The sequence below is a fragment of the Ranitomeya variabilis genome, chromosome 4 (genome assembly GCF_051348905.1).
Source record: "Ranitomeya variabilis isolate aRanVar5 chromosome 4, aRanVar5.hap1, whole genome shotgun sequence".
Taxonomy (NCBI): domain Eukaryota; kingdom Metazoa; phylum Chordata; class Amphibia; order Anura; family Dendrobatidae; genus Ranitomeya; species Ranitomeya variabilis.
The window spans coordinates 436,435,714-436,451,806 of NC_135235.1; the positions used below are offsets into that span (position 1 = coordinate 436,435,714).

Below are 16,093 nucleotides of genomic sequence, written 5' to 3' on the forward strand. Positions count from 1 at the left end.
TAATTGTTCATCTCCCTGTATGGAGTATCTTTACTGTTCAATTAAATTGTTAACCCTTTCTTTGCCTTTCTTGTGTCACTACATCCCACAACTTGCTTACACTTGGCGTAGTCGGCAGGATGCAATCCATGAGAAGTGGAAGAACAGGTGGTCATGGGTGCCCCTAGGGCCAGCTTGATGCTGGGGGCCATGCTCAGAAATCTCCCGAGGTTTACAGGGAGCAACTCACTGCTATGGGACTGGACCGAGCGGGTCAAGGGAATGCTGAGGATGCACCCTATGACACCCGCTATGCAGGCAGAGATTGCCCGGAGCCTGAGCAGCCAAGGAGGAGAGAAGGTAGTCCCACAAGTTTGATTTCCTTTAGCCCCCTCATATGGATCGAAATGGATGGTCGAGCCATCCGCTGTCTAGTTGATTCCGGTTCCCAGGTGACCACCATGCCAGAAACCTATTTCCGATGTCATTTTTCTGAGGTGATTTGACCCGAATAGGGCCCGGTAATTAAGTTAAATGCGGCCAATCAATTGCCCATCCCGGCTGAAGGGGTGGTCTGGATGTAGATTACCGTGTTTGGCAAAGATGTGGGCCAGAAAGGAGTTGTGTTTAATGCTGGAGACTCAAGTAATGGCCCCGCTGTGACGTTGTGGATGAATGTCCTAAAAGAACTCGGGACTCCTCTGATTAGGAAGTCGTCAGATGCTTTTCTAGACCAATGGAGTCCTCGCACCCCCCAGGGGAAGGTGTTTCAACAACTGATATGGGCTGCTCAGGCCCAAGAGATGTCAAGTGAAGGAAAAGTTATGGGAAGACTGGTGATCCCAGTTGGTGCTAAACTAATTCTGCTGCCTGGACAGATGGTGCACACACTGCCCGTGCGAGCTTGTACACCCCTCGAGGGAGTGGAAGTCTAGATATAGCCAACAGTACTGGAACAAATGCCCTCGAGACACCTCATTGCTCAGACATTGGCTATCTTTCATGATGGCAGTGTAGTGGTGAGGTGTGTCAACCTGGGGGAGGATCATCTTACGTTCTCACCCAAGAGTGAAGTGGCGCAGGTGCTGGGCATGCCAGAAGAACTAATGCAACCAGAGGATGTTCAGCTTGCAGTGAAACTGGGAGACCCTTGGACCGTAGCCGTTACCGTGCCCATTGAACAATTGTCTGGAAGCGTGAAGGAAGGCGTCGAATCCTGGAGCAGATGCGGGCTGAACTGACGGGGCTCTCACCCCAGCAGATGCAACAGGTAGAAGCTGTGCTGGAGAATTATCAGGACGTCTTCGCCCGTCATGCTGATGACTTCAGATGTACCACAGCCATAAACCATGAGATACCTACAGGAGGTGCCACACCAATCCGTGAGAGATATCGGCAGATTCCCCCTCAGATGTACCAAAATGTAAAAGAGATGTTGGCTCACAGGCTGAGGAGTGGAGTTATCCAGGAAAGACAGAGCCCGTGGGCAGCCCCCACTCGATTATAGGCCACTAAATGCATGTACCGTGCAAGACTCTTCTCCCCAACCAAGAATCGAGGAGTCATTGTCCACTTTGGGAAAAGCAAAATACTTCTCATCCCTAGATCTGGCCAGTGAATATTGGCAGGTACCCATGGTCGAGCATGACCAGCCAAAGACAGAGTTAGTCCTACCCATGGGATTATTTGAATTCATTCAGATGCCTCAAAAGTGTCACCTTTTTTGGGAACAAATTGAGTACCTGGCTCACGTCATATCCGCTGAGGGATTGAGACCAACACGAGAGAAAATAGCGGCGGTGCAAGACTGGCCTACCCTGAGTACAGTGAAGGACGTTCGAGCCTTCTTAGGGCTCACTGGGTACTACTGAAGATTTGTGAAGAACTTCACCTGAATTGCTAATCCACTGGAGTCACTAAAGGGAGTGCTGTCTAGTGCAAAGACGTGAACCATCCAGTGGGGAGATAGCCAGGAAGAAGCCTTCTGAGCTTTAAAGTTGGCCTTGACTGAGGCCTCAATATTGGCCTATGCAGACTTCTCCCAGCCATTCATCCTCCACACCGACGGAAGCCTACATGGCCTAGGAGCTGACCTGTCACAAATGCAGGATAGGAAGAAGTGAGTGATTGCCTATTATAGCTGTTCCCTTCATGACTCAGAAAGTAACCTGGATAACTACAGCTCTTTCAAGCTAGAATTGCTGGCGCTGGCGTGGGTGATGACTGAGAAATTTGTCGAATACCTGTCAGGGTCCGTAGTCTTAGAGCGCACTGACAAAAAACTCTGGCCCACCTAGAAAACACAAAACTGGGGACTTTGGTGTAGAGATGGGTGGCCCGCATGGAGAGACTCACCCATGACCGACCTGGACACGACCGAGATGAAGAGCTAGAGGCAGAAGAGATTCTGGGGTTCCGGGGCCTCACCAGGACGTTGGCGGTGACACAGGGACAGGTCGAAGAGGCGTCGGGAAAACGAGTGCTTGGACGACCTCGAGACGACTGGGTACAACTCCAGCAGGAAGATAGGGAACTTGCCCAGCTGAGACAATGGGAGACCTCGAGACGACTCCCTAGTTGGAGTGAAAGAGATGCTCTGTCCTCAGGAAGGCTGCAGATTCTCAGGTAGTGGGAGAGGCTACAGTTGGAAGACGGCTTGTTTTATCGGAAAGTGCAGTTGGCACGGGAGTTGGGGGTTACCTGACAAGTGGTACTCCCAGAGAAATTGATCAGTGTGGTAGATACAGAGACATGAGAGAGGGGCTCACTTTGGCCCAGAGAAGATATTCCAGTGGTTGCAGAAGTTGGTCTACCACCCCCGATTGAAGACTGCGGTAGAAGATGCCTGCCAACAATGTCGAAGCTGCGAACTGGTTAAACTTCCAGAACAGAGAGCCCCCACACAGACTATCGTGACTTTCGCTCCCTTAGGGTACCGTCACACATTGAAATTTTCATCGCTGCGACGGCACGATTCGTGACGTCGCAGCGTCGTATAATCATCGCTCCAGCGTCGTAGACTGCGGTCACACGTTGCAATCACGGCGCTGGAGCGATGCCAAAGTCCCCGGGTAACCAGGGTAAACATCGGGTTACTAAGCGCAGGGCCGCGCTTAGTAACCCGATGTTTACCCTGGTTACCAGCGTAAACGTAAAAAAACAAACAGTACATACTCACCCGTCGGTGTCCTTCAGGTCCCTTGCCGTCTGCTTCCTGCTCTGAGTGCAGCCGTACAGTGAGAGCAGATCGCAGCACCGCTGCGCTCTGCTCTCACTTTCCGGCCGGCACTCAGAGCAGGAAGCAGACGGCAAGGGACCTGAAGGACACCGACGGGTGAGTATGTACGGTTTGTTTTTTTACGTTTACGCTGGTAACCAGGGTAAACATCGGGTTACTAAGCGCGGCCCTGCGCTTAGTTACCCGATGTTTACCCTGGTTACAAGCGAAGACATCGCTGGATCGCTGTCACACACAACGATCCAGCGATGTCAGCGGGTGATCAAGCGACGAAAGAAAGTTCCAAACGATCTGCTACGACGTACGATTCTCAGCAGGGTGTCTGATCGCAGTAGCGTGTCAGACACAGCGATATCGTAACGATATCGCTAGAACGTCACGAATCGTAACGTCGTAGCGATGGAAATTTCAATGTGTGACGGTACCCTTAGAGTTACTAGTGATCGACTACTTGATTGTGGGCCCCGCTCATCTGGGGTATGAACACTGCTTAGTGATGACTGACCACTTTACCAAATTTACTGTGGTGACTCCCAGATTGCCGAGTCAGCTGCCCAGGCCATTTGTCGAGACTTCGTCCGGGTGTACGGCTGTCTGAAGCAGAGTGTTTCCGATAAGGGTGCTTGTTTCCAAGGCCAAATGATGGAGGAACTACACCGTCTGTACCAGATTGAGAAGTCCAGGATGATGTCCTATCATCCCCAGGGAAAAGGAGCCTGTGAGCGCTTCAACTGGACACTGATCCAAATGTTGAGAACGTTGGAAGAAAACAGGAAAGTCCATTGGCCCGAGTATGTGGCTGAACTGGTCTGGGTGTATAACAATCGGGTGCACAGTACGACCGGATATACCCCGCATACTCTGCTGTTCAGGCTAAAAGTACAGGAGATTACAGAATTGGAATTGGACCTGGCAGAGGACTACCCACGGACAGGGATGTCTTCCTGGGTCCGAGAACATCGACACCGGTTACAGACCCTTCATTGGCTGGTGCATACCAGGTTTCGAGATCTTGAGCATCATGAAATGGCACCTCTTCGAGGGACAGCTCTCAAGGCTAGAGACCGTGTGGTGGTCCGAGATAAGCGACCTCGAGACAAGTTGGAACACCGTTAGGAAAAGACTCATCGGGTGAAACGCCGAGTTAGGTCCAATGGTCCCATCTATGAAATTCAACCTGAAGGGGAGAAAGGGGTGCCTACCCGAATAGTCCACCGAAGTATGTTGTGTCCTTGCCTGTCTCTAGACCCCAAAGTAGGGGAGAGAATACCAAGTGTCCATGCAACGCTCACCCCTACGGTCCCTGAAAGGGAAGGCTCCTAGTCCGTTAGTCCAGAGGATGATTGGGGACCCAAAACTCCAGAGATGGCTGCTCCAGAGAACTCAAGCAACCCTCATCCTCCACACCCCAAACCAGAGCCTACCACGCAACCCGAGTTATGTCATACTGAGCGGACGACAGCTGGAATTTCCCCTACTCAATATGAACAAGACCAATTTATTATTAATATTATTCATGAGATGGAAGAATGCCAACGTCTACTGCAGGAACTCTCGCCCGTGGAATGGTGAGCAAAAGGAGAGGGGGAGTGTAAGGAGGAAGACCGGGCTGCGGGAATCTGTACTACATCGAGGCTGTATCCCAGGTTGCCCGGGGGAAAGAATAGGGTACCAGACAGACCTCTTCACCCGGGTGAAAAACAGAAAAGCCCGTGCAGCAAAGAGCAGTTTCCCGCTGGCAGCGATAGAGGTGTGTGTGCAGTGTGCTCCTTTTTGGTGCGCAGCTGCACCACAACATAACGCAGTGGGCTGCATAAGAGCACGCCACTAAGCCCAGAAGCAGAAGAACGTCTGTGGGCTCCATTAAGCTCAGTACTGCGCGGGCATAGGAATGGAGGACTGTACGTTGTGGCCCTCTTTGCCGGACAGCACGCCGCAGACCCCTCGATAATAGACTGTATGCAGCTCCCTTGACTGGCTCACAAGTTTGGCTGCACAGGTTTATGGACTATTGGCTCAACGGGTAAAACCAGAAACCACCCATTGCCACCAGAAGATATACTGTTAGCTGTGGGAACTCCTCTGAGGACATTGCCCCTGCCGACATTGGGACTACAACCCTAGTGGAATCACTCACTATAATGAAGCAGATGGAGACACTTGGAACTCCGTTTGACATCTTTTCCAGTGGTGTCCAGCTTTTTTATAGCTGTAAAAAGATGCCTAAAATGATGGGACAATGCGGGAACAGAGACTAGACGGAGGTGAAAGGGACTCCATGTGCCTCATTATAGCAAATATTTCCATCAGGTGTTTTGTCTGAATCGAGGTTTTGGGGAACATACACGGAAACCCTGACGTAACCACTCAGTGGAGAGCCCAGGATAAATGTGAAACTTATTCTGATTTTTGGGAGGTAGAATGAACAAATAGAAAGCATTACAAGATTAGTTCTTATTTTTATTTTTGAACAGTTCATCATGTGGTATGAGGGATAAGATGACTTTATTCTTCGGGTCGGTGCGATTACAGCGATAAGAGATTTACAAAATTTTTTTAATGTTTTCCTGCTATCACACAGTAAAAATGCTTTTTTTATAAAACATATTTTTCATTGCCATTTTCTGAGAGCTGTAACTTTTTTATTTTTTGGTAAACTTTCTTTTTTCAGACACAGAATAAACATAAACCAGCAATTTAGTTATTGCTTTTATTTTGTGCTGATCACAGTATGGTAAAAATGATAACACTGATTCGATCGTCAGGTCAGTATGATTACAGCAATATTAGATTTATATACACTTTTTATGCTTTACTATTTTTGCACACTAAAAACAATATTTAACAAATATTAATTTGTTTTTGCATCGACATATTCTGAGAGCTGTAACTGTTTTCTTTTTTTGCCGAATGAGCCATATTAGTTCTTGTGTTTTGTGAGACAGTTTGGCATTTTCATTAGAAACATTTTTTTGCATATGCATTTTTTATCTCTTTTTATTCACTTTTTTGTGAGTCAGTATGATGAAAAAGCAACATTTTTTTTATGGCGTTCGCCATATGGAACAAATAATGTGAGACAGTTTTATAGATCTGGTCATTGCAGACACAGCGATATCAATTATATGTATTTTTTTGTTAATTTTTGCTTTAGCATAATGGCTGCGGCTTGAAGGGCAAAACGACTTCTCATCATTTGTGCGCTTTTTTTTTTTACTTGTTTACATGACTTTTTTTTACTTCTTGTGACAAGTCCATCATCCCTTGCTCAGTCTCTCCACTAATGGCCAAACGAACAATCAGCCAGCCTTCTCAGTGACCAGGTTATGGTCTGTAAGTCCTGAAATCTGGCCCCACCACAGTAATCACGATGGAAGTGTGCACATGGACCAAGAGAAAGTTTGTCACCAAACATAGATTGCCAGGCAGAGACATTGTTTGCTAGCAGAACTGTACGAACTAGAGCTAGTTTCTCACAGCATTCGACACTTATATACATATATACTCTTAATGAAACCCTCCTCTCGGAGAATCACCTCCGGGTGGGAGGAAAGAGTGGGGTAGAGAATTGTTAAGTTTATGAACTGTTGTGCTGCACCACTGCTGGTTTGGCCCCTTGCACTCATCCAATTGCATTGCTGTTTGTGGGTTAACTTCTCGGCTACCACATTAGGTGGAGGCATTAGTCAGGCAAATTATAGTGTATTTAATAGAACATTCCGGGCCTATAGGTTGTGCAGCACAGGGGTCCTAGTCGACTCTGACTAGTTGTGCGTGAAACTTTACTGTGTTTTTCCCTTTTGTTGTTGGAGGAACTCATGCTCAGTTTTCAGTAAAGGATATTTCCTTGACAAACTGTATTTTCGTGTTCTTTGTCCAGACAGTTGTATCTTGAGGAGATCACCGAGGTTCACGGTCTACAATACCCTATGGAGGGAGAGTGGGTAAGTGTTGGTTACATTCACCTGGTGAAATTGTGACAACTGCTATGTAGGAATGGAGAAAAACAGCTGTTGCTGCCCCGTGGGTGGTGGATATATCCTTCAGGAAATATCGGATCCAGTTGGATGAAGCACATTAGGTGGGATGAGCGGCTGGAGTAAATCGATTCATCAACAATGATAATGAGGTTTTTATTGAAGAATGGATTTACTCCAGCAACTCAGTCCACCTAACATGCTTCATCCACCTGAACCCACATAAGCTTTTTACCACCTCATTGTCTCTGTCCGGACTTCCGTATGAAGTCTTGAAAAATGATATTTGGATGGAATCCCCAACAGGGCCATTATCTTTAATGAAGACAGAGCAACTTTGTGCTCTGTCTGACCCCTGTTTGGACAATGGTCGGCTACTTTTGTGTCAGGAAGAAGAACATTGCCAAAATGGAGGCCAGACAGGGTACAAGGTGACTTTTGGTGCCTCATTAACATCAATGATCCTGTCTGAGGTTCCTCACATTTTTTCAGAGTTTCAGACAGAAGCTCCCGGGGAGCCAACATGTGGCAGAAACGCAATGTGAATGTACAGGTCCTTCTCAAAAAATTAGCATATAGTGTTAAATTTCATTATTTACCATAATGTAATGATTACAATTAAACTTTCATATATTATAGATTCATTATCCACCAACTGAAATTTGTCAGGTCTTTTATTGTTTTAATACTGATGATTTTGGCATACAACTCCTGATAACCCAAAAAACCTGTCTCAATAAATTAGCATATTTCACCCGTCCAATCAAATAAAAGTGTTTTTTAATACCAAACAAAAAACCATCAAATAATAATGTTCAGTTATGCACTCAATACTTGGTCGGGAATCCTTTGGCAGAAATGACTGCTTCAATGCGGCGTGGCATGGAGGCAATCAGCCTGTGACACTGCTGAGATGTTATGGAGGCCCAGGATGCTTCAATAGCGGCCTTAAGCTCATCCAGAGTGTTGGGTCTTGCGTCTCTCAACTTTCTCTTCACAATATCCCACAGATTCTCTATGGGGTTCAGGTCAGGAGAGTTGGCAGGCCAATTGAGTACAGTAATACCATGGTCAGTAAACCATTTACCAGTGGTTTTCGCACTGTGAGCAGGTGCCAGGTCGTGCTGGAAAATGAAATCTTCATCTCCATAAAGCATTTCAGCCGATGGAAGCATGAAGTGCTCCAAAATCTCCTGATAGCTAGCTGCATTGACACTGCCCTTGATGAAACACAGTGGACCAACACCAGCAGCTGACATGGCACCCCACACCATCACTGACTGTGGGTACTTGACACTGGACTTCAGGCATTTTGGCATTTCCTTCTCCCCAGTCTTCCTCCAGACTCTGGCACCTTGATTTCCGAATGACATGCAAAATTTGCTTTCATCAGAAAAAAGTACTTTGGACCACTTAGCAACAGTCCAGTGCTGCTTCTCTGTAGCCCAGGTCAGGCGCTTCTGCCGCTGTTTATGGTTCAAAAGTGGCTTTACCTGGGGAATGCGGCACCTGTAGCCCATTTCCTGCACACGCCTGTGCACGGTGGCTCTGGATGTTTCCACACCAGACTCAGTCCACTGCTTCCTCAGGTTCCCCAAGGTCTGGAATCGGTCCTTCTCCACAATCTTCCTCAGGGTCCGGTCACCTCTTCTCGTTGTACAGCGTTTTCTGCCACATTGTTTCCTTCCAACAGACTTACCATTGAGGTGCCTTGATACAGCACTCTGGGAACAGCCTATTTGTTGAGAAATTTCTTTCTGGGTCTTACCCTCTTGCTTGAGGGTGTCAATGATGGCCTTCTTGACATCTGTCAGGTCGCTAGTCTTAGGGTACTGTCACACAGTACCATTTTGATCGCTACGACGGTACGATTCGTGACGTTCTAGCGATATCGTTACGATATCGCAGTGTCTGACACGCAGCAGCGATCAGGGATCCTGCTGAGAATCGTACGTCGTAGCAGATCGTATGGAACTTTCTTTCGTCGCTTGATCACCCGCTGACATCGCTGGATCGTTGTGTGTGACAGCGATCCAGCGATGTGTTCGCTTGTAACCAGGGTAAACATCGGGTAACTAAGCGCAGGGCCGCGCTTAGTAACCCGATGTTTACCGTGGTTACCAGCGTAAACGTAAAAAAAACAAACAGTACATACTTACATTCCGGTGTCTGTCCTCCGGCGTCTCAGCTTCTCTGCAGTGTGAGCGCCGGCCAGCCAGAAAGCGAGCACAGCGGTGACGTCTGACGTCACCGCTCTGCTTGCCGGCTATGGCGCTTACACAGTGGAGAGAAGCAGAACGCCGGGGACAGACACCGGAATGTAAGTATGTACTGTTTGTTTTTTTACGTTTACGCTGGTAACCACGGTAAACATCGGGCTACTAAGCGCGGCCCTGCGCTTAGTTACCCGATGTTTACCCTGGTTACCGGGGACTTCGGCATCGCTCCAGCGCCGTGATTGCAACGTGTGACCGCAGTCTACGACGCTGGAGCGATAATCATACGATCGCTGCGACGTCACGGATCGTGCCGTCGTAGCGATTAAAATGGTACTGTGTGACAGTACCCTTACCCATGATGGGGGTTTTGAGTAATGAACCAGGCAGGGAGTTTTTAAAAGCCTCAGGTATCTTTTGCATGTGTTTAGAGTTAATTAGTTGATTCAGAAGATTAGGGTAATAGGTCGTTTAGAGAACCTTTTCTTGATATGCTAATTTATTGAGACAGGTTTTTTGGGTTATCAGGAGTTGTATGCCAAAATCATCAGTATCAAAACAATAAAAGACCTGACAAATTTCAGTTGGTGGATAATGAATCTATAATATATGAAAGTTTAATTGTAATCATTACATTATGGTAAATAATGAAATTTAACACTATATGCTAATTTTTTGAGAAGGACCTGTATACAGTATGTCATATATTGAAAGATAAATTGTCCATAGGTAGCCAATATTTGTATTTTAGTCTGATTGTCATAATTTAAAAAAAAAAACCTCTGAGCTACTGAGAGATTCTTAAATCTTTGCGAAACGTTCCTGTGCATAGCAGAGCAGGACAGTTTGTTTTCACAGTGACGACGCTGAAATAAATGGACAAAAGTCTTCTTTCAGAGAGGCATCTTCCTCATGGGAAATCAGATTGCACAGGACATAAGTGGAATTTCTTCCAGACTATTTTAGCAGGTTGCTGCTATTCACAAACTTTCTTAGGGACAAGCTGTTATATCACAGAGCTCACAGTTATCTTCTTTCTCTGAATATTGAAAGTAATCATAAGAAACTTTTCATAATACATATTGCAAACTATGATGAAGTATGTTATATGTTACACATAGGATTGTGTTATTGTATATGATACTAGATAGCAACCGAGCACAGCAGCAGATATTACAATATCCCCTAAAAAGAACCCTTTCAGCATAAGGTACTTATGGGGTTGTTCCCTTTCAGAGAATACTGGTCCCCGGGCGCAGTTTGGTATAAAACTACAATGCACGCTTTACTCATCCTCCTCGGGTCCCCTGCTGATTCTCCAATACAGGTCCCGGTGTCTGATATTGGCTTCAACGCTGATATCACGTCATCAGCTAATTACTGCGGGGTGTTCTGTCTACATGGACAGAGATGAATGGTGCAGCATGTCTATGACATTGATGAAGATAGCTAGAAGATAGGCAAGTGCAGCTATCTCCCCATACTCTGGTGACAGTCCCAGCAGTGTGATCGAATAGTGATTATTTACTCACTAGCTCAAGAGATGACACCATGAGGATGCACATTGACATGTTAAGACAGTATTTATTAGGATCCAATAGTATTTTTTTTAATGGCAGTTGAGGTAGACATGAATGTCCTTGAGTTCTGAAAGACAATTTCAGATGTCCGATCAAAAATTCCCAAACAAGTCAAATAAATATGTCTGTTTCATGAAGCACGAAGAGCAGCATTGATTGCTGTAACCAATAATCTTAGTGAAGAATTCTAAAAAATCATGTAAATGACCAATACAGTTGGCAAGACAAATAAATAATATAACTTGTCTCATTGAACAAGCATTAATTATGCATGTATATAGAGTTAAGGCTAGGTTCACATTGCGTTAGTGGGTGATCGCTAACGGACAGCGTTGCACGGCGAAAATGTCGCAATTAACGCCGTGCAACGGGTCCGTTAGCGCACCCATTGACAGCAATGTAAATTTTGCCTGTAGCGCATCACTAGCGCGTGCCTTTTTCAGCTCGCGCTAGCGATGTGCCGTTCTTTTGAAGCGCGCCTCGGACGCTGCTTGCAGCGTCCACGGCGCGCCCGAGGTCCGTTCCCCGCTCTCGCAGATCGGGGATCTGCGAGAGCGGGGACGTTAGCGCGACCCCTAAACGCGGCCCCTACAAAAACATTGCGTTAGCGCAATCCGCAAGCGCTAGCGCTAAACGGATTGCCCTAACGCGATGTGAACCTAGCCTAACAGAGAGGCAAGCCTTCTGAACAGGAAGCTTTTGAACATAGCACGCACAATGCTTGCTGGGAAGTTTCAAAAGAAAATTCCAGCACCTATAGTGCTCACAGACTTCTGATCAATAGGAACTGCCCACTCCAGCAGGGTAGATGGCAATTTCCTCTAAGGATGTGTTGAGCTTAAAAACAGAAAAGCACAAATCTGCTTTTGCTATTAGTAGATCATGCTAATTTTATCCCAAAGACATGATTATTGCATCACTGCTGCTGGCAAAATGACAAAAATCAAAGTAGAGCTAAACTATAAGTGCAAGATAAGTGTCTTATCAATGCAATTGCAGTAGCCCAGTCCCTTTTTTAATTGCATGAATTCCTACAAAAAAAAAGGATATGGATCCAAAAAAAACTGCATCTTCCATAAAGCTTTAACTTTTTTTTGGCATGGGAAAGTGAGAACGATCTATTACAGAAAACACCCTGTCATGGGGTAGGGAACCTGATGCAGAAAAACAGAGCACACCATGATCAGAAAATTAAATAGTTTAATTGCAATTTGTTAAATTCCCATCTCATAAAGTGATGGAATACCATTAGTATATGCCATTATTTTATAATTAATGTTCTAACATTAAAGAATTTTTGGCCCTGCTCTTGGTTGAAAAAAAATATGCAAAATCAGGATACAACAGGGAAGGCTTGTTTCTACAGAGTGTTGACTTTAAGACTGTTAAAAAAATGAATGGACAAAAGTCTTCTTTCAGAGAAGTGCTCCTCTCTTGAGAAATCAGGTTCCACATGACATGAATAGAATTTTCAATCTGGTCAGTGATTGAGACGATTGAGCAGCTCATAGTTTGTATTAGAGAAGCAACAAGATGGGCTACAGAATGGACCACGCTGGCTTTCGTTTGTGTTTGATGTTTTTTACAAAAAAGAGAGACGTCTCTGACTTTTGTAGCATAAGATTATAAGTGTCAATTTGTGATCTGATATATTGGATCCAGAACAAGTTTCAAAAAGGATATGGCACCAACTAGTGTAGGACTAGGATGCCAGGGCCCCACTTTTCAGCTACGTGCAAATGTGACATTATCCTCAATCACAAATTTATATAACAATGAGCTGGGTAGATTGTTAAATGAATAAGATTCTGACTTCGCATGTATACGGTATAGTGAATCAACTGTATTGTGCCAAGTACTGCTCATTGAAGAATGGTGACCCACTCTTGCACAGGGGCCCAACGGAGGTTTCTCCTATTCTCCTGTGGGCCAGTCCGAGCCTGGCACCAGGTCTGTGACCTTCACTGTTTGCTAAAACAAAGTGACAACAGAGATTGGAAAATGCTGAGGAGCAATAAAAACACAGAGTAGCATGACACATATTTAGCACCGATGCTAAATAATGTAAACTATGTGCCCCCCCCCCTTTCAGGTCAGACATTATATCCTCTCGATATCTGATTCTCTGCCTGCAGGTGTTTTTCTGACCACTTGCTTACAAAGATACTTTCCATTCCCCTGTATATTGTAATACAGAATAATTATAAAGATGTTTAAATGTAATATTATATTAAAATATGTGAATACAAACAAACTTAATACTTTAAAGTATAAATACTAAAAAAACATACATAGCATTAAAAAAAAAATTGGTCAAACTAATGGACATTTAGCTCTCTTCTTCATTAGAATTTGCTTACCTGCAAAAATTGCCAGGAGAACCACAAAAGTGATCAGTGCCACAAAAAACTTCATTTTGGTTCTTCCCTCTCCTCTGGACACTTATTTAGGAATGAATATCACTTATGAAGAATTAGACCTCTTAAAGACTGAACGTCAGCTAAAATCCCACCTCCCTTTCCTGGCTGGAGCTTTTTCTCAGCTGCTCAGGAGTTGGGAATACGTGCAAAGATTTTAGGAATTTGTTTAGTATGTGTAACGTTTCCAGTCGGTCGCAAATTACTTGCCACATAAATAAGTTTGGGGTGTAGTTTATGCTTCCTTCTTTTAGGTAAATGTATCCAATTAGTTTTTTACTAAATCTAAGGAAAGTATGAAAGTCTTTACTCTACACATGTTGTTCTGTGATTTATCATGTAACATATGATGCAGTGATTACTGGTAGCACGGGTAGTAGTAAACAGTACTGATGAAAACACAATTATTAGTGTAGAGTCATAGGCGAAAGTGTTGAATAGATAGGCGTGTGCACAGCTTTTGTAGGTGCCAGAGTAGATTCCCACACTATTAACATATATTAAGAGACTTGGCACTCAACTTAAGTGATCAGATAATTTAATGTTGTCCACACTAGTAGTAAGCAAAATGTTTCGGTCTTACATCAGACCTTCATCAGTTACAGAACAAAGTAAGGTTATTAGACCAGATGGACCAATAATCTTGGTTGGAGATCACTAGATCATTGAACGTTCCGTGACATGAAAAAGTGGGGCAAGGGTTGTGAGACCTGTGCACATATAGGGTTAAGTGCGACGTGCCTCAGTGGCATGTGCGGACACGGTATCCACCGCTGGTCCTAGGCAAAAGTGTTGGCACCAGTGAACGAAAATATTAAAATCTCTAAGCCCCCAGTCAAGGGGGCCCTACCCCCTGTCCTTCCCTCTCAAGCAGATTTCCAGTGAGGAAGAAAACAGCTGACAGTTTGAATCTCCTACACTCAGATTAGTATAATGGACATAATGGAGCAGGAAATCATACTTATAACATGCAGGAGCTCATGTTAGGACAAAAGACCACGGTAGTACCAAAGAGGATGTCTTTTGTACATAGATAAAGAGTTGACATTTGGACAGGTAATTGAGACAGGAGACCTCTTTTCAGAGTGTTAGAAAACAATAGGGTACCTGTGTTTACAGGTAAATAGCAAAGTGAAAGTGTCTTTGTTCCCAGGAAATGCATTTTGAATTCAAATAACACTGTTTTCCTGCAAGGGAAATGCTACAATAGCCAGTCCAGACTTTTTAGTAACAGTAAAATCCCAATAAATAACATGGCGGTGATCTCGAACTGGTGCAATCCTCCTGAGAGAAGCTACTGCAAAAGTTGGGAATTTCATGAAATTCTGATGGGCTGAGTACAACCCACAACCCGGCCCCACGTGAGGTTATCAAGGGGGAGGGTGTAACTCAGATGCTGATAAAAGGTCATGCCGAATTATGATCTTGGAACCTGTAGAGAAATATACTTCTGTGTATGCGTGATTCCCATCTGATGGATGTTCTGCAAAGTGCTCTCCTTCGCCAGGCCGAATCATATCTGTGATCGGTGGTTTCTTTTATTTTATCCATTTTACTTTATGTAACTGTATATGCTGTATTGTTTTGTCCCCTTTGTAGAATCTTTTGTATATGTTTTTATAAACACTATGGTTTTGGATTAAATATAAAATGTAATAGTTCTGTTTCTTTTGTTCTGTAAACTACACTCCTGAAAGCCATATGCTACCAGAACCAGGCAACCAGTCAGCCTGCATAAAAGACTGGTGATGGCAGCGAGTAGTCTGATTTTATTGTGGAGTTCGCAGGGACTGTATCAGGGGTATACGCATATATTCCATGTTTTGGATTCTGAGGTGTATATACAATAGGCTCACTGCTAGCTTCCCGATAACCGGCCTTTTTAGTTGAAACAACCTGCAGCCTCCTCTGTTGATCGTCGGTCCATCGCATAGTTGTCCAGATGATAGGGGGCAGAAAAGAGCTAGTTGCTTCCAAGGCTTCTTTCACACGTCTGTGTCTCTGGTTCAAGTGGTTCACACGTACTGGAGACACCGACACACATAGTGTCTGTGTGCCCCACACATAGACATGTCCGTTTTTTACCATCAGCATGGACCGCAAATCGTCCCGCACACGTACACACGGAGAACACACATGGATGTCATCTGGGTGACACGCATCGGCACCAGGGAAGAAGCGTTACAGTAAGCGCTGTTCCCCGGCGCCGGGTGCTGAAGACTGCTCTCATCATTCTCCCCTGTTCTGCCGGCGATCAGCGCGAGCAGAGAATGATGAGAGTTATATTCAATTCAGAACGATGACAGCAGGTGGGTGCTTTTGGGACTATTACTCCCATCAGCTTGCACCTGCTGCCGCTAATAACAGTGACAGCAGGAGCGGATGATAAGGGTATTCCTCACCCACCGCCTGCGCTATAATTTAATAAATTAATGAAAAACCCAGCGTGTGTTCCCCCGTATTTTCTATAACCAGCCAGGCAAAACTCACAGCTGGGGGCTGCAACCCTCAGCTGTCAGCTTCAGCAAGGCTGGTTATCAAGAATAGAAGGGTCCCCACAGTTTTTTAAATTATTTAAGTAAATAATTAAAAAAAAACTGCATGTCCTTCCATTTTTAACAACCAGCCTTGCTAAAGCTCATAGCTGAGGGCTGGTATTCTCAGGCTGGTAAGGGGCCATGGATAT

General features: G+C 45.0%; 1 protein-coding gene across 1 annotated transcript in view; it reads right to left on the reverse strand.

The window, feature by feature from the left end:
• The window catches only part of C4H17orf67 (chromosome 4 C17orf67 homolog), a 93,292-nt gene extending 79,724 nt beyond the window's left edge, over positions 1-13,568 (reverse strand). Inside the window, exon 1 of the mRNA XM_077257598.1 lies at positions 13,351-13,568. Coding sequence (XP_077113713.1) covers positions 13,351-13,405 — 55 coding nt within the window. The 5' untranslated portion in view covers positions 13,406-13,568. The remainder of the gene's footprint in view (positions 1-13,350) is intronic.
• Positions 13,569-16,093: the final 2,525 nt, after the last annotated feature.